At 44.7% G+C, this 21118-nt stretch overlaps 1 protein-coding gene across 2 annotated transcripts in view; it reads left to right on the top strand.

Moving 5' to 3' along the window:
- Window positions 1-6105, top strand: part of KDM4C (lysine demethylase 4C) — a 363336-nt gene extending 357231 nt beyond the window's left edge. For both annotated transcript variants that reach the window (XM_062208268.1, XM_062208267.1), the window contains 2 exons: window positions 399-491; window positions 5067-6105. In XM_062208268.1, coding sequence (XP_062064252.1) covers window positions 399-491; window positions 5067-5243 — 270 coding nt within the window. In that variant the 3' untranslated portion in view covers window positions 5244-6105. The remainder of the gene's footprint in view (window positions 1-398; window positions 492-5066) is intronic.
- The last annotated feature ends 15013 nt before the right edge of the window (window positions 6106-21118 follow it).

Genomic DNA, 21118 nt, shown 5'->3' with positions numbered 1-21118 from the left:
GAGAAGATTGTTATACATGAGAAAGTATATCATCTTTTGTGAAGAGGAGCAATTCTCCCTGTTACATTGTCAAAACCTCTTTTAAAGAAGCAGGCCAATGGTGCTAACAGGCCTAGCCTGTCTTGTCGCTAAATTTATCACAACCTCATATTCTGAGCCATCACTTGATCAACAGCTACTTTGTTTTTGCTTTGGAGGACAGGGTTTTCCCATCTGCCTGGCCTGTTTCCAGTCCTTTGTGTGTAGTTTGACAAGGGAAGAGCACTTCCCGCCGTCGTGGATGTTCATTGGTCCTCTTGATCTGTGCTTACGTCATTAATTGGAACCCCTGAAAGAATGGCCATTACCTGTTTGCTTTTCAATATATATATATAAAATGATGTCTTATTTTTCCTTAGGTGGAATTTGAAGATGGGTCCCAAATAGCAATGAAGAGAGAGGACATCTACACCTTAGATGAAGAGTTACCCAAGAGAGTGAAAGCTCGTTTTGTAAGTGCTGGTAAATGCCACGCGATCTGCCAAGTGAATTCTTGTCTTCTCCCTTTATTTCCAAGCCCAGCAGGAAAGATTCCTGGGCATTTAGATTAATTTGATGGACACAATGCAACTTTTCCCATATTGAGACCTATTGAGTGCAATTCTCAAATTTGGCCAAAGCCAGAGGAACTAATGCAAGTGACTTTATTTTCCTTCCAATGAAGTCAAATGTCACTTCATTGTGTTAACTCACTGGCACACAAAAACAATCACTGAATAGTACATCCTCTGTGCAGAGTCCAGGAGCTTGTGAACATGCCAGCTTTGCCATCTTTTCCACCATAGAAACAACATTAAAACAAAAGTATTCATTAGTATATTAAAGGGGGCTGGGTATTTGTGATATCTAGTCTATCAGTTAACTTCTGTATCAGAAAAGGACTAAGATCTGTGTCAGTTTATAATTAAATGGTGCTTTCTCTTTCATAATAGAAAGGATAAAATTCAAGTACTGGTTGTGGGAATACAAAAGGAGTTTACAAAAAAATTAGTAGTTTCAAGCCCTATCTGTGCCATTAAAAGATAAATAAACACAGATACACAACCAAAATAGAAATTGTTAAAAAGTATAATTCACAGTAATTTCAGTTTCATGTTATTGTATCATAAAATATTTAGTGGACCCTGAAATGGAATCAGTTTTACTCATTTAGAATTATATCTGCTGCGTCTATGAAGTGATAAATGCCAAACGGAGGAGTTTGAATGAATGGGATTTTTCTGACTAAAATGAAATTTTTTTCCAAATAAATGATGCTCTTAGTTTTTATTGCATGCTTATGATATACTTTTCTGCAGTGATAGAGTTACAATAGATTACTTTGTTACTTTTAGAAAACTAAGAGTTTTCTTAGATATTCCATTGTGTTCTCGGGTCTTTTCCTGTCAGGTGAGATTCTGAGAGCAGGGTCATGGCGTCAAGTGTGAACCGGCTGGGGAAAGTCCTTCCGAGGCAAATAGGGGCAAAGTGATAGAAGCAGGACTGCTGCCCACCCAGTGAGAAATGTAGCTGTAGGGGACCCACATCCCTGTGGATAGATTAACACCAGACCGTACCTGCAAGGAAAGAGGAAATAAATATTCCTGTTGTAAAGACATTGACTAAATCTTAACAAAGATCTAAAAACTCCTACATAACTTGTCAGCGTGCCAAGATCTTGAAATCCTGGGTGAAGAACTGTCTTTTTCAAGATGTGTGAGCTGCTGGCTCTTACTCCATGTTCTTATCTTTCAGGGAGTTGCTCTTGCTCACTTACCACCTGGAGATTTAGAGCATGAGAAGCAGAGTAGGTGCCCTTCTGGAATCCTCTTAGGCCTTTGGTTAGCTAAGCTGTGTATGGCTGAGCATCCTATTTGCTGAATCCTCTAGATTTCAAATACTAATGCGTAATCGCATTAAAAGACATCTCTTTGCCTTCTACTCTGATCACAATCTTTCTGTTCCACAATTGATTTGGCCCTCATACCCACATGCCTTCCCATGTGGCTTTATCTGAACACAACTCCTGAGTTCTGTAGGATCCATTTTCCTGAACAAGCACACCAACGTTCAACTTTTCCTTTTAATTCTCAGGAAAAAAGTTAAATTAAGAAATAGTACCTGAAATATATAAATCACACACGTAGCATCTGTGTTGTGCCGAACAGATATTATTTAGGAGAACAGAGCCGCACAGGCACTCGGTTCGGCGCGGCCTGTCTGTTGTCACTGGACTGCGCCCCTGTGCTCCTGCTCCACTCACTGCCTTGTCGTCAGCTTCATGTAGAACCCGTGGCCCTGGGGAGTCAGTTCACAATCGCTATTTTTTTACAGTTGGTGAAACAAATCTATTAGGGAAGCTCATGGATGGAAGCTATTTGATGGTTAGAGGAGTCTTTTTGTGTTTGAAGAGGGTAGCTTAGCAGTCCTCATCAGGAGGCTTGGTGCTTAAATGACTTCCGGCTGGCCCAGACACACACTGGTGGCGGGGGAGGGGGGCTTCGAATGTCAGCAGTCCCTCAGTTATTGTGCCTGGTTCTTCTCCACTCACTTCAGAAACGGCCCCATTACCTTTTATTGTCTCACGGAATAACCATAGCAACAGTGCGTAATTAACTAGAGCTCCTGGTAAATTGGTTTTATTATTGTATTCGAGAGGCTGACTTTTGCTGTTCCTGCACAGTGGCAACACTTGCAGAGATGTTTTATTTTCTCCTTTGATAACTTCAGTGCTTATGGAAGTAAAAGATTATTCAGAGGAGCTACTTCGCCAAGATGAATGAAACAGAATGTTTTCTCCTAGAGGCAGGGGGTCCTTGCCAAGCCACAGCTTTTAGTTTTCTTCCGGAGTGAAGCCAGGTGGTGTCTGGGGGAACTTCTGGAGGGGGCTTTATCCCACAAACTGGCAGGGAACACACATTGCCCGATGAGGCCCTTGTCTCTCCTTCACATTGGAAGTTGTGTTTCATTATGTGTTTGTAAAATTAGAGTTTAAATAAATATGCCCTGATGCATAGTTTTGAACTAATGTAACATGGTTTTTCCTTTTTATTTATTTATTTGAAAGGCAGGTTTAGAGAGAGAGAGATAGGGAGAGAGAGAGAGGCCTTCCATCTGCTAGTTCACTCCTCAAGTGGCCACAAGGGCCAGAGCTGGGCTGATTCGAAGCCTGGAGCCAAGAGCTTCTTCCAGGTCTCCCACACGTGTATAAGGACTCAAGGACTTGGGCCATCTTCTACTGCTTTCCCAGGCCATAGCAGAGAGTTGGGTCTGAGGTGGAGCAGCCGGGACTTGAACCTGCACCCATATGGGATGCCAGCACTGCAGGCAGCAGCTTTATCCACTGCGCCACAGTCCTGACCCTAGTTTTTTCCTTTTTAACACGTTTATATTTTCAAGTCCTAAAGCCAGATGCTGCCTCTATTGTCAACCAGTGGGGAGAGTCTTGGTGACACAGTAAGGTGCACTGTGTGTTGGTGTCATTTGAAATCTTTCATTTAAGTGAAAACCATTTGGGAATGCAGTTAGGAGTCAAAATAGGGAAACAAGAAGCAAAAATAGTGATTTACTTTAGTCTTTAGGCTCTACCTGAATATCACAGGAAAAGTCCTGCTGCCTTCACTACCCACTTAATGAGCAGTGCCTGGATGTTAGGCATGCAAGTTAGGATGGCAATGTGAAACTTGTTACATAGTCCCTAATACTGTTATTCTTCGAAGAGTCCCTGATGGGGAGAGTCAGTGAATGATGGCTTGAGTGCTTAGGCCCCTGCCACCCATATGGAATGCCTAGCTCCTGGCTTGGTCCTGGGCCAGCCTTGTATGTTATAGCCATTTGGAGAGTGAACCAATCAGCAGATCTCAATCTCAATGTCAATCTCTCTCTCTCTTCCTCTCCCTTCCCCCTCTATTTAATGCTCTTTCTTTCAAATAAATAGATAAGTAAGTCTTTAAAAAAAAAAAAATAGAACAATTGCATGGGTGGGCTAGGGGCCAAGGAATAAGGGTGAATTAGAGATGACTGTGGACAAGTCTGTGAAAAAAACTTGGTTGGATAGAATCTGGGGTGATTTTTTTTTAAGATTTATTTATTTTGTTTTTTGTTTGTTTTTTTATTTTTTGGCAGGCAGAGTGGATAGTGAGAGAGAGAGAGAGAGACAGAGAGAAAGGTCCTCCTTTGCCGTTGGTTCACCCCCCAATGGCTGCCACGGCTGGCGCGCTGCGGCCGGCGCATCGTGCTGATCCGAAGGCAGGAGCCAGGTGCTTCTCCTGGTCTCCCATGGGGTGCAGGGCTCAAGCACTTGGGCCATCCTCCACTGCACTCCCGGGCCACAGCAGAGAGCTGGCCTGGAAGAGGAGCAACCAGGACAGAATCCGGCGCCCTGACCGGGACTAGAACCCGGTGTGCCGGTGCCGCAAGGCGGAGGATTAGCCTATTGAGCCATGGCGCCGGCCTATTTATTTTGAAAGAGTTACAGAGAGGGAGAGACAGAGAGAAATCTTCCTTCCGTTGGTTCACTCCTTAGATGGCTAGAAGCCAGGAGCTTCATATGGGTTTCCCATATGGGTAGCAGGGACCCAAGCAATTGGGCCATCCTCCACAGCTTTTCCCAGACCATTAACAGGGAACTGGATCAGAAGTGGAGCAGCCAGGACTCCAGCCAGCACTCATGGATGCCAGCCCTGCAGGCCCAAGCTTAACCCACTACACCGTAAAGCTGGCCCTGGCTGGACAGAATCCCGAGGGGAGGTGTAGGGTGAAGAGATTTAATCCTGCTTTCTTTCAGGGGAGGTTCTTGGGGCTGAGAGGGGGGACGGTAGATTGTATATCCTGGAGGAAGTGAGGCTAAACAAAGCCACCTGTCTCTGCTAGACTGCAGCAGATGGCGAGAGGCGAAGGAAACCCAAGGCCTTGGACGTGGACTTGCCACCCTAAGCAGGTGATCCTGGCCTCTGTAGCCTTTGCTTGGAAGATGGAGTCGGATCTCTGTCCATTCCTGTGATGATCAAATGCTGTGCGTTTCTGTGAGTAACACTGAGTACTTTCAGTCCACAGCCTCTGATATGCGGTTTGAAGACACGTTTTATGGAGCAGACATAATCCAAGGGGAGAGAAAGAGACAAAGAGTGCTGAGCTCCCGGTTTAAGAACGAGTACGTGGATGACCCTGTGTACCGCACCTTTTTGAAGAGCTCTTTCCAGAAGAAGTGTCAGAAGAGACAATAGTACATGCTGCAGGCAACAGTGCAGCTTGGGCCAGATGAGAAGAGATGAAGGGACGGCCTTGGGGCTGTGCCGTGTGTTCCACTGGGGTAGGTGACGCCGTGTGTCTCTGTCAGTGGTCAATTGGGCTTCCAGAGTTCAGTCCCCAAGATTGCAAAATGCACATATCAGCAATCTGAAGCCATTCCCTGGTCTTGTTTTCACTTGTGAACAATTTTCTTCTGTGATCCCAAATAATTTTTCTAAGTGAATAGAAAAACACTGATTCCCCCACTTGACCAAAAAGCCACTGCCAGAGAGGACATGGGTCCCATGTGTGGCTCCGGCCCCTCAGCAGAAAACACACAGAGACTTCTCTCCGCGACTCCAGCAGGTGGGAGCCCTGTCACCCAGGTCGGGGGCGATGATTTATATCTTTTCCACAGTCAGGGAAGGACTCTCACTTACTTGTTTTAAACGGCAGTTTTTATAAAACATTTTTAACACAAATGGCATGTATGGTAATGAGATTTACCCATGTGCTATATCTGTATTTCCCTTGTACAAAACTTTTACATTTTTTAATATTCCTATTACTTTTGATTGTGTCTGATGAGAACTGAGTTGGCCTTGTGAAATGAAACTTTTGGCTCTTGAAGAAGAATTCATATGAATTGTATGGGAATTTTATATATTTAAAGAGGGAGATCTGGGGCTGTTATTTTTAAACACTTTTTTTTCATAATGCCTATTCTGAGTAGATATTTATAAAAATATGTTTCTTTCATTATGTGTTTGTAAAATTAGAGTTTAAATAAATATGCCTTGATGCATAGTTTTGAACTAATGTAATATGGTTTTTCCTTTTTAAAACAGCCTGAAAATGTACTAGTGTTTAAAAATAAAGATTTCCATTTTCTCCAAACGTGTCCTCTGACTTGTTTGTTTATCTGGGTCTAGACCAATAGCAAAACAAGTCTTGCTGGGGAGCTGGTTCCACAGGTACTGCAGAGCAGGTTGTTCAGCCTCTCCCTCTGGTGCTGACTCCCTTGTAGCACTGAGCACATTTATGGCCGTATCACTGAGGAGATAGGCCTGCTGCCTGCCCACCACGCTAGTGGATGTGTGTTCCTGTACTTCGTCTACAAGTGGAGTACTCTGAGGCCTTGAGTCTGGAGCACTTCTCAGCCCAGGTTTGCTGGTTCCCACCTGTCTTCAGAAGGTCCCTCCCCTTTTCAGAGGTGAGGAGTGGGGGACAGGCAGGGAAAGTGATGGCTCGTGGGCTTACAGTCCTTAGTGCCTGCTTCAGTTAACTAGGGCCACAGTTACGCTGCCTGACGAAACAGCCGCAGCATCTGAGTAGCCTTGGGACAAGAAGCATTCTTTTTATTCACGGCCCTGCAACTTGGCTTTTCTAGGATGTGCTTGGCTGGGTATCTTCGCTGACCTCAGCATGGGCTGACTCACTCGTGTGCCCCAGGAGTTTTCTCATTACTCCATGGATACAGTGGGCCAGACCTGATGCATTTCTCAGGTCATTGGTAGAGGCAGGAAAGCAAGTGTGCCCAGCCATGTAAGTGTGTTCTTGTCCTTTGTGGGTTAAGATCACATGGGCAAAAGCCCAGGACCAGGACTTGGGAGGACATTTCAGAGTGTCTTGGCCGAGGGTGTGGATGTATCCTCTTCCTGGGTAGACAGTGAAGAGTCAGAAGGACGGAGCCACAGCCAGAATTCTGTCGTCTAGACTGCCAGCTGGCTGGTGCTATTTTTCCAGAGAGCCTTGTGGCTGAACTCAGAGCTGGGGCAGATCCCACCATCCGTGTTTTCATAGAACCCAGGCACTCTACATTCTCTACCAATGTAGTCATATATTTTATCAAGTCATGAAGCTTGAGTTTGCTATCTCTGGCTTTGAATGGAAATGACTTGCTCTCCTCATGAGAGACCAGGAAAGTGGACCTGTGTAAACCGTTAAGAGAAACTAATCTAAATAAGATCATTCATCCTATACAAGTTTGCCTGTCAGCAAGATTTCTGATTGGCTGCCACAGGGAGAAAATGTCCAGAGCCCTTTGTGATTTCAAATACAGCTGTTCTTTATGGTCTCACTCAACTAATGTTCCTGTAACCAAGTACAGCTGTGTATGGCCTCCACAGAACCGTGATGGTCACAAGTGCACTCTGGCTATTGAGAAAGGAATCTCCGTTTCACTGCCTTGTGCATAAAGTGGCTGTTAGCTCTATGACCAGACTGGCCATTAAAGCTTCTCCACTTAACTGTGTGACACTTCAATTGTAGTTTTAATTTCTTTGCTTCACACTAACTGCATTTTTAGTCTTCTAGTCCTGCTAGTATTTAAAAAAAAAAAAAAATGCTAAGCTGTGACAATTCCAACTAATTGCAAGCGCTTTCTCTAGAGGTTAGGGGATTAGTAATAAATGGCTGGCATCTTTCAAGACATTGTAATTCCTTTATTTGTGTTTGAAATAAAGACAATATGATTCTTGTCTTTATTTATTTTATTAAGGAACTTTTTTTTTGTTTGTTTGAATTCCATTAGAGAAAAATTGGGAAGAAACGTCTAGTGAAGTATCACATGCATCTTGGAATGTGCTACAAACTTCTACTGGGTTATAGTATATGAAAACGTGGAGACATCAGGTCAAAGCCATGCCCGAGTGAATGGCTCTTCTGCTTCTCCGTATGCCTGTCAGACGTGAAACAAGGCTGCCCATGTTTGTGTTACTGTAAATGCCCCAGAGCTCTTATGAATAATCATTGGAGAACTAGCTGCTGCGAGATAACATTGTGCTTTATTTTTGCCTTTAAGTAAAAGGAATCTGAAATGAAACAGTCTTCATTTCAGATATAAATCAGTGTCATAAACTTGAAGCTAAGCAGAGATTCTGAAGCCTTCTCATTACATGAAGTGCTTGATTGGTTACAAGACTCAATTGTCCTACAGGTCTTTCTGAGAATTCAGATGACTCATCATCCCAAGCCTAGCGGGTCCTCTCACCCCGCAAGTTATAGGACCATATAATAATAACCGTGGAGAAAATGATTTCTGCCCTCTACAGATGCCCCAGCTCTCCAGCAAGTGGGCCGAAGACTCAGAAACCCTCTGTCCCATCCTTAGAAAATACAGGTCCCCTTGTGGAAATTGTCAAGAACAGCTAATGCTAGTGAAGTATGGTACACCCAGACACCCAGCCTTATAGGCTCTTTAGTGGTGTTTATCTTATTTAACTCCCAGGATAAATAAGCCAAGTAAGTATCAGTACCTTAGGCTGAGAGATCAAGTCACAAACCATTCAACCTTTTCAATACATGAGGAAAAAAGGATCCTAAACCTGACTCACACCGAAGACATTGAAAAGACAAGCCGAATCTCAAAAGGAAGATTAACACTAGTAGTGTGAACATGGAAGGCGTTGTCTTTATTGATAGGTCACTTCGATTTCAGAGCCATATCGTACTCAGGATCTGCATTGTTTCTGTGCTTCCTGGAGGCCACTCTGAAAACCTGGGTGCTATTCTACACCTTAGTTCAGTTCTCCATCCTTTGACTAGTTAATGTGGGTCAGTTTCATATGTGGGTGGGTCAGCGGGTTTCTCTGTATTTACAGGATTCTTTTCTCTAGCTCCCTTCAAGATCCTCCTTCCATTCTCCAGCTTGGCAGGTGAGACGTCTTGCCTGATGCTGCTGGGAAATCCTGCTGACGACATTCTGGCAGGGAGGGAGATGCTGACCGGGACCTCGGTTACAGTAAGTCAGGGGTCCTACCTGGTTTCCACCAACACAGTGCTGGCGGGTGGGGAGGGAACATTGCCAAGCACAGGACAGAGAGCAAAGCTCCCCACTTGGCCTGCACTGGCACTGTAGTGGGGACCTTCTACTGTGATTGATTGGAGCAGGGACGTATTAGCAACAAGCTGTTTGTCGTGCGTGCTGCCCCTCTCCTGGTCCTTTGAGGAGGGATGGGCTTTTCCTGGGGCTTCCACCACCACCCCCAGTTTTCTTTGCCTGTTGGTGGTTCTGGTTTATAGGTATCTCTAGTTCCGGGTCTAGGATGTATGGGAGATAAAAGAAAACCCAGAGAATTCACTCAGAATAGTTCCTGAAGTCCTGGTTTGCTTTCCTCTTTGAACCTTTCATGCTCCTCTTAGGATGGTTGGTTGTATTATATCCAGAATATTTAATTATACTTAGCCAGGGAGAAATAACTCTAATCCACATTGTTCAGAACAAAAAGTCCTTGCTTTTTCTTTTTAGTGGAAGAAAATAACATACTGTTAAGGGCAAGAGTCGAGTTGAAAATCAGGGGAAATCTACAGAGAATAATTGATGGAGGAATCCTGAAGGAAGGGCAGAGAAGTAAGGGCAGAGGTAGAAAATGAGGAGCTAGATGTGCCAACTACCCTGGTACTGTCATTACACACAGTTTGTACATGTATTATCACACTGTATCCTTAAGTAAGGTTTTTTTGTTTGTTTGTTTGTTTAGAAAGAACAGAGGTGGAATGAGTGGTCTTATGCAGGAAAAGGGAGATTTTCATACAAAAAGACCAAATTCTAAGAGCAGTGAAGATAACATTATGGAATTGTAGGTGGGTTTGATATAAGGAAAAGGAGAGAACTAAAGATGCTAGAGAAAACAGTTTCTTGCAACCCATTTTCGGGGTTGCATAAGGAATATAGTTGATGTAGAGGAGACTAGGAGGAAACAGAGGGATCTCTGGGAAGTGTGTGAATCATGACATCCAAAGGTGTCCACGTCACCGTCCTGCCAAAGCGACTTCATGGAAGCCGTCTTGTGAAGGGTCTTGAGGTGGAGAGATTATTCTGGATGACTTGGCTGTACTCACTGTGGTTATAATGGTCCTTCCAAAGGGAAGGCAAAAGGCTCAGACACAGGTGCGATTGAAATGCTCTGGGTTGAAGGGGCCAAGGCCAAGGAGTACAGGTGGCTCCTGGAAGCTGGAAAAGGCAAGGAGAGGGAGTTCAGCACAGCCTCAGTAAGGATGTGGCCCTGTAGACTCCCTGCATTTGGCCTGGGAAACTGATGTCACACTTGGGCCCTCTAAACCCGTAAAAGAATGCATTTGTGGTGGTTGATGCACTAAGCTTGTGGGATTCCTTACAGCCTCAGGAGGAAACCAAGGCAACTGCTAAGCAGCTGCAGTAGGAGGGAGGCAGGCGGCTTTGGAGATGAGCAGCAGAGTCTGAGGGGAGATCTCTACGGCAGATTCAAGTGGTGATAAGGTCCATGCAGGCTGGGAGTGGAGTGGAGCTGAAAGTCATTTCAGGAATTAATTTGTTTCTTTTGGCTGTTTACTGTTCTTTAAATTGATAAATCACATACCACGAAGTTTACCTTCTTAAAATGTACTATTCATTGGTTTTTAGTGTTTTCACATGGTTATGTAGCCATCACCACTATCTAACTTCACAATGAACTACTTAGTTCTCATTCTGTCTTCATATAGCTTTTTAAATATATTTCATATGCTCTTGCTGTAGCTTCCTGAAATTGAAGCATAAAGAGAATATTTTCATAGGAATTTATTTTTGAGAATGAAAAGTACTCTCGAATATATCGTTAGTATTATTTTTATTTTCTTGAGAGGCAGAGATAGAACTCCCATCTTCTGGTTCACTCCCCAAATGTCTGCAATGGTTGGGGCCAGAGCCAGGAGCTAGGACGAGATCCAAGTCTCCCATGTGTGGCAGGAAACCAATTACTTGAGCATCCCAGGTCTGCGTTAGCAGGAAGCTGGAGTCAGGAGCTGGGGTCTGAAATCCAACCCAAGTACTCCAGTGTGGGATACAAGTGTCTTCACCACTGCACGAAAAGCCTGTTCCTGAGTAGATTCTTTAATACACTCAATCATTTGAGAAGTATTCATAGCTGGCTGCCTGAGGACTTGCCTCCTGTTGGTCTGGCTCAGTTTGTGATTGTGCTGGTAGCTCTTGCTGGGTCTTCTCAGTGGGAGAAAGACTCCAGAGGAAAGAGGCACACCCTAGCAGGAGAGCTGCTCTTGAAGGTTGGCCTGGAGACAGGGGGAGAGCGGGGAGTCTTCATTGGCTCCAGTCTGGTCCCTAGCTCAGCCCCTGGGGATGTGAAGCACAGTTCTCTTGCAGCAGCTCTTCCAAGAAAGAGGAGACCCCCCTGACTGCTTCCTCCCCCCACTGCCATTAATGGGCTTCTAAAACCCTACGATACACGTTCCATGGGTTCTGAGACATTGGTTTCTGTCACTTCACTGCACCTCTGTCCCTTCAGAGGGTGGAGTCACACTGAGTTAGTCATCCACAGTATTCCAGGTCAGAACCCACTTCCTTTCCCTCCTGGGTGGGTCTTCTTTTGCTGCCAGATCTTCCTTCCTTCCTATTTTTATTTATTTATTTAACAGGTAGAGTTACAGACAGTGAGAGAGACAGAAAGGTCTTCTGGGCCGGTGATGTGGCTCAACAGGCTAATCCTCTGCCTTGCGGCGCCGGCACACCGGGTTCTAGTCCCGGTCGGGGCGCCGGATTCTGTCCTGGTTGCTCCTCTTCCAGGCCAGCTCTCTGCTGTGGCCCTGGAGTGCAGTGGAGGATGGCCCAAGTGCTTGGGCCCTGCACCCGCATGGGAGACCAGGATGAGCACCTGGCTCCTGGCTTCAGATCAGCACGGTGCGCTGGCCGCAGCGCGGCGGCCATTGGAGGGTGAACCAACGGCAAAAGGAAGACCTTTCTCTCTGTCTCTCTCTCACTATCCACTCTGCCTGTCAAAAAGTAAAAAAAAAAAAAAAAAAAAAAGAGGTCTTCCTTCTGTTGGTTCACTTCCCAAATGGCCGTTGCGGCCGGAGCTTCGCTGATCCGAAGCAACCGGGACTAGAACCCGGTGCCTATATGGGATGCCGCCGCTGCAGGCAGAGGATTAACCAAGTGAGCCACGGCGCCGGCCCCTACTGCCAGATTTTTCATTACTGAAGCTCATTTAGAAGTAAAATAACCTGACCTGAGTTGCTGTGAGACTGTTTACAGTCTGTTTATCCAGTTAGTATGAATATTCAGACATATCACTACAGAATATTCATGTGGGTATTAGACAACATATATTAGGTAGGAAATTGCCTTTTGAAAATCCTAAAAATTTTAATTTCATACAAAATAAACCTGGCCCCAGTGGTTTTAAATAGGGATTATGGACCTGCATGCTTATTCTCCACACTCTACACATCTTCTGTGCTGCAGGACTTACTCATCTCTGTATCTCCTGTAATCCCTGCACACAACAGATCCTCAGGAACCTTGGTTGAATGCCAGCCACCTGCTTGGTTGAACGCTACTTGGGCAGACGCATATTCTCACTGGGCATGATGGTTAATTTTAGGCTTAACTTGGCTGGATTAATTTATGCCCAGATAGCTGAGTATTTCTGGAAGGATGATGCTAAAAGACATCCGTTCCTCAGTGCACTTAGTAACCCTTAGTCCATGTGAGAGAAACCATCAACTCAGCCGAGCATCTGGATAGAACAAACACACAAAGGAAAATTGAATTCATATTCTCTGTCTGTCTTTGTCCTGGAGTGGGGATAGTTAGCTTCTCCTACTCCAGGAAAACCCAAGTTGCCCAGGCTTTTGTAATTAGGGACCAGAGGTCTCCCAGGCTCTCAGCCTTGGACTCCGTAAGCCACATTATTGTCTTCCATGGTTCTCCAGCTTGCAAATGGGAATCACGGCACTTCTCAGGCTCCAAAATAGTGTGACTCAGTTTCCTAAACAGCCCTCTTATTTATTTCTTCCTCTGTCTGTCCATCCATTCTGATGGTTGTTTCTCCGGAGAATTCTAATGTGCTGGGCTACTGATTGATGGCATTTATCTTAGTCTTGGTCACTAAATGAACATCATCGGACTTGAGAGTCATGGCGCTGTTGACCAGGGCCTGGGACTGTGCTGACTGAGGCTAACTGAGCACAGCAGGGCCGTTGGGAAGAAAATGCCAGCGCCGTGCCTTTCTGATGGCTGCCCACAGAAAGGGCCGAGTGTTGCCATAGGCTGAGCAGGCTTGTCTGCCAAGGCAGACTCGCCCTGTCTGGAGGGGCTGCTCCTTGCTTTTTTGACTCCGGAGAACAAGCAGGCTCTTTCTGGGGGTAACAAAAAAGCAGGGGAATGGACCACCCAGGTAGGGAAAAACATTTTTTGTTTGTCCTGAAACAAAGAGTTTTGGAGTCTAGGGGAGAGACTGACTGAGACTTGAAAGGCTGGAAATTGAAATAACTGTTCAGACCATAGAATGCCCTGCACTGAGGCTTGGAGGCCACCTACTGTGGACTTTCAGTGTGTGATTTCACTGAATATGATTATGAAGCTATTTATTTCATACTTTTCTTCCCCTAAAATCAAAGACATAAAGAGAAAAAAGACCTCCTAATCATTTCTGTGTATTTTGGTAGTAAAGGAAATGGCCGTTGATGATGACCATAAACAACTCTGTTCATAAATTTGCACCCTTTGTTGCCATGTATGAAAGAAGCCTCGTGTTGTGAGCTCATTAGTAGCCAAACTTATTTTGTCAAAGAAAATGCAGTCTAGAGAGCTTATGTTTCATCTTTAATATAGCTGCTCAACAACAGTGCCATTATCCTAAATTTCAGATAAATTTAATTGAATCTTAATGAACAAAATTAGTTGTTTTGTGCAATTAGAATCCCATTTAGAATGTGTTAGAAAATGAATGGATGGTGAATGTGGCTGACTTGATTTTCCTCAAGACTGACTCTCTAGGCCTCTTTTTACCCCTAGAATTTCTCTCCCCATGGAATAAATGATTAATATTTGTAAAATTACAGATGTTCGAGGTACCAGGTTTCCTGCCCCAAAGGCTGTAAAAGCTGGGATGTCCAAGGAGTGGGGTGTGGGGTGGAAAATGGAACTGACCCTTGAGAACCAGGTAACAGAGTAAGGTAGAGATGTCCTTCTAATCCACTGTGTCCAGCTTCTTGCACACACCTGATCTCCCTTCTTCCTGACAGGGGAACGTGGGTGATGAACAGAACCTGACACAAGGGAAGGAGGGTCGGCTTCAAGGCAGATTTGGGTGCAAATCTTCCTTCTGACATTTAATAGCATTGCGACGTGGGCTGCATCTCTTTTGAACCATGGTGTCTTTATCATAAAATTGGAGTCACAACGCATGTTTCTTAAGAGCGCTGGTGAGCATTCAGTGAGACAATGCATATCCAGTGTTTGGCATATGACTCAGAGCACAATGTGACAGCTACTCTGGTTATTACTATCATTACCATCCAGCATCTTCATCATCACCAATACTGCAACTTTTTGGAACCTTGATGTGCTAAAGAACATACAGCTTTCACATGCAGTTAAAAGAACTGAAGTTAGGCTGGAGTTTCTGGTCGATAATGGACTCTCTCGTGTATTGCCCCAAACACTCAACTGGAGGGAAAGGATGAGAGGAGAGGGCCGACTGCTTTGGGGCCCTGCAGGGTTGGTACTCTTCTTGGGGAGACCAGTGGGATTTGGTGAGCCTTGATAGGGGGAGAGGCTACGGTCATGTGAAATCCCTCAGAGGGTCACACAAGGCTTCCTAAGTTCCCTCACCAGGTAAGGAGATGTGAGGGCGCATCCCTGAGGATGCCAGCTCTAGGCACTTAGGATTCTTACTACTGCCGACTCTCTTACCTACTGGACCTCGTTCCAGGGAGCCAGCCCTTGCCAAGAAGTCCTTCCAGCTAGCGTCAGATGGCCAGAGCTGCCTGCTCACTGTTTCATCCCAGCATCAGCGCTGACTTTGTGCTCCGGGCTGCGACTTCTTGAGACACAGCAGAGGTGAAAATGAGGACGAACGTGATTTGGCTCAGCTGTAATAGACCTAGCCTTCCCTGGGTAGTTCGGTATGGACTGAGGTGAGACAAAGGGCAAGGAAAATAATTATTCATGTTCCCCTCAGTCACCACAGCCTGAACATCCAAATGGGTTCTTGGTGAAAAAGCAAAACCATATTAGAAATAGTCCCAAACTTATTACAGACAGTCTCAGACTTAATTATGGTTCATTTTATGATTTTTCTACTTTATGATGGCACAAAAGCAAAATGTTATGTAAAAACCTACTTGAATTTTGATCTTTTCCCAGAGAGTGATACTGTGCAGCAGTGGCCACGGCTCTTGGTCAGACACATGATCAAGAGGGCAAACCACTGACACTCTACATTATGCTGTATTGCTAAGTTAGGATGTCCAGTAGGTTAGGTGTATTAAATGCATTTCCACTTACGATATCTTCAACTTTGAGTGGGTTTATTGGGATGTAACCCCATCTTAAATTGAGGAGCTTCTCTGTTTTCATTTTAACTACCAGGTACTTTTGCAGTACTATCAGATGTCCCTGGTTTTGTTATTGTTGTTGGTTTGTTTTGTTTTGTTTTTTTGTTTTTTACTGAGAATTCCCAAGGATTATCTCAGATGTGCTCATCCATAAATTCTCTTGATTTCCACCTAGTGGCCACCATGTTTCTGTTTCTTCCCCACCCTAACTTCAGGAATGTCAACTTCCTCAGCTGCCCTCCAGGCTGAGGGAGAAGACCTTTCTTCTATGCCCCGTTGATGAGGCAGAAGCTACCCGACACTATGCCCAGAATCCAATGTGGGTGATGCCCTGTGCTGTGTCTAAGATGCAGTGATGTGCCTCTGACCCCTGTTGGCTGAAGATGGGGATTGTATGGTCGTCTCTGCCTCCCCTACTGTCACCACTGCTCGTGCTGGACTGGGGTTAGCTGGGGTTGATGCTCTCTGACTTTCCCTGTACCAGCCCTGTGCTTCTCTGGAACAGGAAGAATTTTCATTCCATTCTTGGGCCTCTCTCTGTGGCAGTGCTTGTCCCAAAGTGGTGCAATTTAGTACTCTTCACCTTTCAAGGAGAATGTGCATGCTGGATTTTGTTTCTTGCAGCCCTTGCTCTCACTCTGGATTAGGGCTTCATAGAGCTGGACATTGGAGGCTCGTAAGGATACAAGCAACAAAACTTCACTCACATACTTCAGTACTGGTGGTTTATTATTATTATTATTATTATTCATAAGAGGATGGAAAACGCAGTCACAAAGCTGGGCCTCACGGGGCTCTAGGAAGAAGCTGGGCCTCGTGGAAATGGCAGAGCTGACACCAGAAATGTTCTTCATGCAAGCCTGTTTATTCTTCTGGGTCCTCACCTTTAAAAGTTAAAGGATCACTGATCTTTAACTTTTTCTATCTTCAGCACTCCTACCTCCCTCCCCGTTCTTTCCTCCTAAGGCCTCTGCTCCTGGCCTTCACTGGGATTATTTTTCACTTTCTGCTCCCAGAGTTAAATGGCTCTCTCTCTCCCAAGGTCCAGCCCAGAAACCATCAGTAGAAAGCGGATTTGAATACAGGGTGGATTTTTATCTTCTTTTTTGTTGTTTATGGATTTATCCCTAATACTTAAAAGAGTGGCTCTATTATTCAATAAATAATGAAAGAATTCTTTTTGGGGCAAGTTGCTTAGGCTGCCTGTATCTTAGGATTTTTTTTTTTTTTTACCTTCAAAATAATGATAGTAATAGCAGCTAACTTACAGTGCTGTTCTGAGAAGAAAATGAATGAATATTTGTAAAATATGTACATTGGTGTTTGGTGCAAAGTACACGCAATAGAAGGATTTGTTAAATTTGTTAACTAAGGTTTTATGAAAGGGTCTACACAATGTTGGTGCCCATAAACACTTATTGAGTAAATACATTCCTGGAGGAGTCAGATTGGCCCACTCTGTTGCCCTTTCCCTCGCTAAGAACTTTTATTTTTTCTAAAAGATTTATTTATGTATTTGAAAGGCAGAGTTAGAGAGAGGCAGAGGCAGAGGGAAAGGGAGAGAGAGAGAGATAGACAGAGACAGAGAGATATCATCTATCTGCTGCAAAAGCCAGGGCTGAGCCATGCTGAAACCAGAAACCAGGAGCTTCTTCTGGGTCTCCCACACAGGTGCAGGAGTCCAAGGACTTGGGCCATCTTCCACTGCTTTCCCAGGCGCATTAGCAGGGAGCTGGATCAGAAGTGGAGCAGCCAGGCCTCGAATCAGTGCCCACAGTGGATGCTGGCGCTGCAGGCGGCAGCTTTACCTTCTAAGCCACAGCGCTGGCCCCAGGTGAGAACTCACTTTTCCTGTCATCTCACATTCCCCTTTTGCCTCTTTTGGTCACCATTGGGTCAGTTTTCCATTCCAGGCCATTTGCTGGGTCAGATATTTGGGGTTTTGTGTTATCAGCACAGTGACTTTAGAAAAAATACCTTTAAATGATGCCTCTGGAAGTTGTACACACACTGGAGTGTGCCTGTGGGGTCCCTGGATGAAAACATTATATCACAAAGTCATCCCTTCCTGCCAGTAAGTTACTGTTTACAAACTCACGCACCCACTCCTGCCTTAGCACAATCTTTCCCAGAGGATTCTCTGTCTCCTTTGTTAAGGTACACGTCGTAGTCTCCCATTGTTCCTCTGTTACTCTGGCAAGTTAAACACTGAGACTCTTGTTATACAGCTCTCTTCTTTCTCTCTGTCATTCTTTGATTTTCTTCAGCTCAGGGATCTTCGTATTTTAGAACAAAAGGGCTTCTCTGCCATGTAGAATTGTGTGTTCATCCACATGTGCCTGCACTTACATGCCAAAACACGCCTTCTCTCACCTCGAGGCATTTAGATTTTGTGTTTCTCAGCTAGGAGGTCACCCGAGAGCCTGGGATAACAGTTCTGGGGCCACTAATGAGAGATGGAGCAAAGCTCTCATTATGCCTTTCTCTGGTTCCTAAGACAGCTAAGTTATACAAGAGGCCCCAAGTTATCAAGGAGGAAGTTTTCAATTTAATGTTTTCAGGAAGTCGAGTCTCTTAAGGCCCTCGAGTTGCAATGGAACAGTGGAGGGAACTGGCAAGGAGGTCTCCATGACATGAGCGGGTAGCGGTGGGGAATGGGGGCAAAAGGGAAGTCTGAAGAGGGCCAGGGGAAGGGCTGGAGAGACGAAACTATTAGTCTGCGCTGGAGTGGGCTGGGCTGGCTGCCGTCTGGACGACCAAATTGTTACCTTCTGGGAACTGCCATTTGATTATCCATGCTTTGAAGCCAGGGGACCTCTCCAGACCATTTCCAGGCCTTTTAGGGCAGTGCTTCTCAATCAAGCCACATGCCAGTATCACCTGGGGAGCTATTTGACAAATAGAGATTGTTGGTCTGCACTGCAGACCTTATAAATCAGATCTCTTGGAGTTGGGGTCCAGGAATCATGATGCTTTAATCTTCCACAGATGGTCTGAAAGGCTGTCATGGGCCAGTGAGGCACTATGTGGAAATGAATCCAATCCCATTGGGGTGAATGCCATTCTGGGTGAGTTATAGAAACAGATATTGCCACAGGCAGAAAGTATGGGCCAAAAGAAAAGCACCAAGTTTGGCACTCTAAAACCTGGGTTTGAGTCCCAACTCTGTCTTTGAGTTGGACTTCACTGAATAAACCATTCAATCTGAGGTTCAGTTTGTAAAATGCGATGGTAAAACCCACCCTGTCCACTTCATAGAGTCATTTAAAGGACCAAAGAGAATAAATATGTAGAAGCCCTATAAGAACTGAAAACTGTATCCAAACTTCCAATATATAAAGAATGCTCTATGCAGAATAATTCTATTGCTATCCTATTGATGAATTTGTAATGAATCCAGTGAAATAGAAAACTGTGGCAATACCTTCTTGAGATGAGTCTACTTTTAGTCAATTTGCTTATTTGATCCCACCATCAGGAAGAGATCACTGGGCTCCCAGATGAACACGGGGTAAATGAACATATGCATTTCCCCTTTTCCCCAGCCTAAAACTCAAAAATTGCAGGAAAGTGATTGTTTTTAGTGACACAAAAACACAAGTACAAAGGAATGGGGAAGAAGGCAGTATTTTAAAAAATGGAAGCTAGAATGCCAAGGAATGGCAGAAGACTTAATAGGCTTGAAGAAGTTGAGTCCTAAGTTAGCCAAGAATCAGTGCAATTGGCCACACAGAACTCTCCCTTGCAAAGGCTCAGGATTTAGGATTTCAAGTACATCTAAAGGGAATAAGGAATAGATTGAACATAGAAAAATTGTTGTTGAAAGTTTGTTCAGATAAAAATTTTTTAAAGTTTCATTTTAGTTATTTGAAAGGCAGAGTACAGACAGAGAGGAGAAAATAGAGAGATCTTCCATTCACTGGTTCACTCTGCAAATGACCACAATGGCTGAGGGCTGGGCCAGACTGAAGCCAGGAGACAGGTGCTTCATCCAGGTCTCACATATGGGTGTGGGGACCCAAAGATTGGGGCCATCTTCTGCATTTTCCAGAGAGCTGGGAAGTGGAGCAGCTGGAACACAAACCAGTGTCCATTTGGGATGCTGATGGTGTAGACAGTGGCTTAACCCCATTGTGCCACAATGAGGTCCTTCAGGTAAAAATTTTTATAGTTAATAGAATAAAAATCCCCAGAATTTTCCTAAAGGCTCAAGAATTGACAATCTTGTTTGTCTAGAAATGAGGGTTAAGGAAGAATTTGAAATAAGATTATTTTAAAATTATTTAGAGAGACCCCAATTTCCTTGCATCAGGGAAGTTGCCTCTTCTCTGCCCCAAGAAAAAATCAGAAGTGTGATTTCTGAAAACAGTAAGGTGGAGAACACTGGACCAGAGCTCAGGCAGGTATACTGGGACCAGCAGCCATATTGGAACAATGAGATTAAGTGAAAGTCCCCAATATGATGGAGACTTTTTGCCTTATTCCCTCACCTAACTTCCCAAATGCTGACAACTATTCTATAGACAGAACTGACTCCAGCCCAAGAGCAAAACCCTAATTTTCTGACATGGGAGCATCCCTCCAACAGAATAACCAATGTGGCTTACACAACAGGAAAGCTCAGAATTTCCAATCCCTTCCCTTGTGCACTGAGCTTCCAAATTGGTTTTTGTGAGAGACTATTATAAAAAGAGCATCTAATATGAAAGGTATAGACAGCAAATTAAAGACAAACAAGAAAATTCAGTTGGAGAAAAGTGTACTTAAGAAAAGGGAACTTAAAACACTATTGTGGGGGCCAGTGTTGTGGCATAGCAGGTAAAGTTGCTGCCTGCAGTGCCGGCATCCTATATGGACGCCAGTTCAAGAGCCAGCTGCTCTACTTCCAATCCAGCTCTCTGCTATGGCCTGGAAAGTAGTGGAAGATGGCCCAAGTGCTTGGACTCCTGCACCCACGTGAGAGACCCGGAAGAAGCTCCTGGCTCCTGGCTTTGGACCACTGCAGCTCTGGCCATTGCAGCCATTTGGCAAGTAAAACCAGTGGATGGAAGATTCATTCATTCAGTCTCTCTCTCTCTCTCTCTCTCTCTCTCTCCCCCCACCCCAGCCTCCCTCCCCTCTTTCTCCCCTCTCTCTCCCCACTCTCTTCCCTCCCTCCATCCCTCCTTCTCTCTGCCTCTGCTTCTGCCTCTCTGTAACTTTGTCTTTCAAGTAAATAAATAAATCTTAAAAAACAAAAACAAAAACAAAAAAAAACCACTACTGTGTTTGGTCAACAGACCTACTGGCAAGGAGTCAGCATGAAGAAACTGCTGCTCCCCCTGCTTCTTCCTTCCTAGGCCTCAGTTTCAAAGAGGCTATGCTCTACCTAAGACCCTGAATCCCACTGAGTGACCCCTGTCCCGTGGCTATAGCTCTGGCCAGGTTCTGGTAACAGCTTCCCCCCGCCCCCCCGTACTGTTAGGACTTCTTATTGCTACTGTGTAGCAGACCTAAAAATGAACCAGTCCCAATTCAAACAGGCCAAAATGCTTTGGGAAAGATTTCATCTATAAAA

The sequence above is a fragment of the Lepus europaeus genome, chromosome 12, assembly GCF_033115175.1.
Source record: "Lepus europaeus isolate LE1 chromosome 12, mLepTim1.pri, whole genome shotgun sequence".
Taxonomy (NCBI): Eukaryota; Metazoa; Chordata; class Mammalia; order Lagomorpha; family Leporidae; genus Lepus; species Lepus europaeus.
Note: the sequence above shows the minus strand (reverse complement) of the source record. Positions and strands in the feature narration are given on the sequence as shown.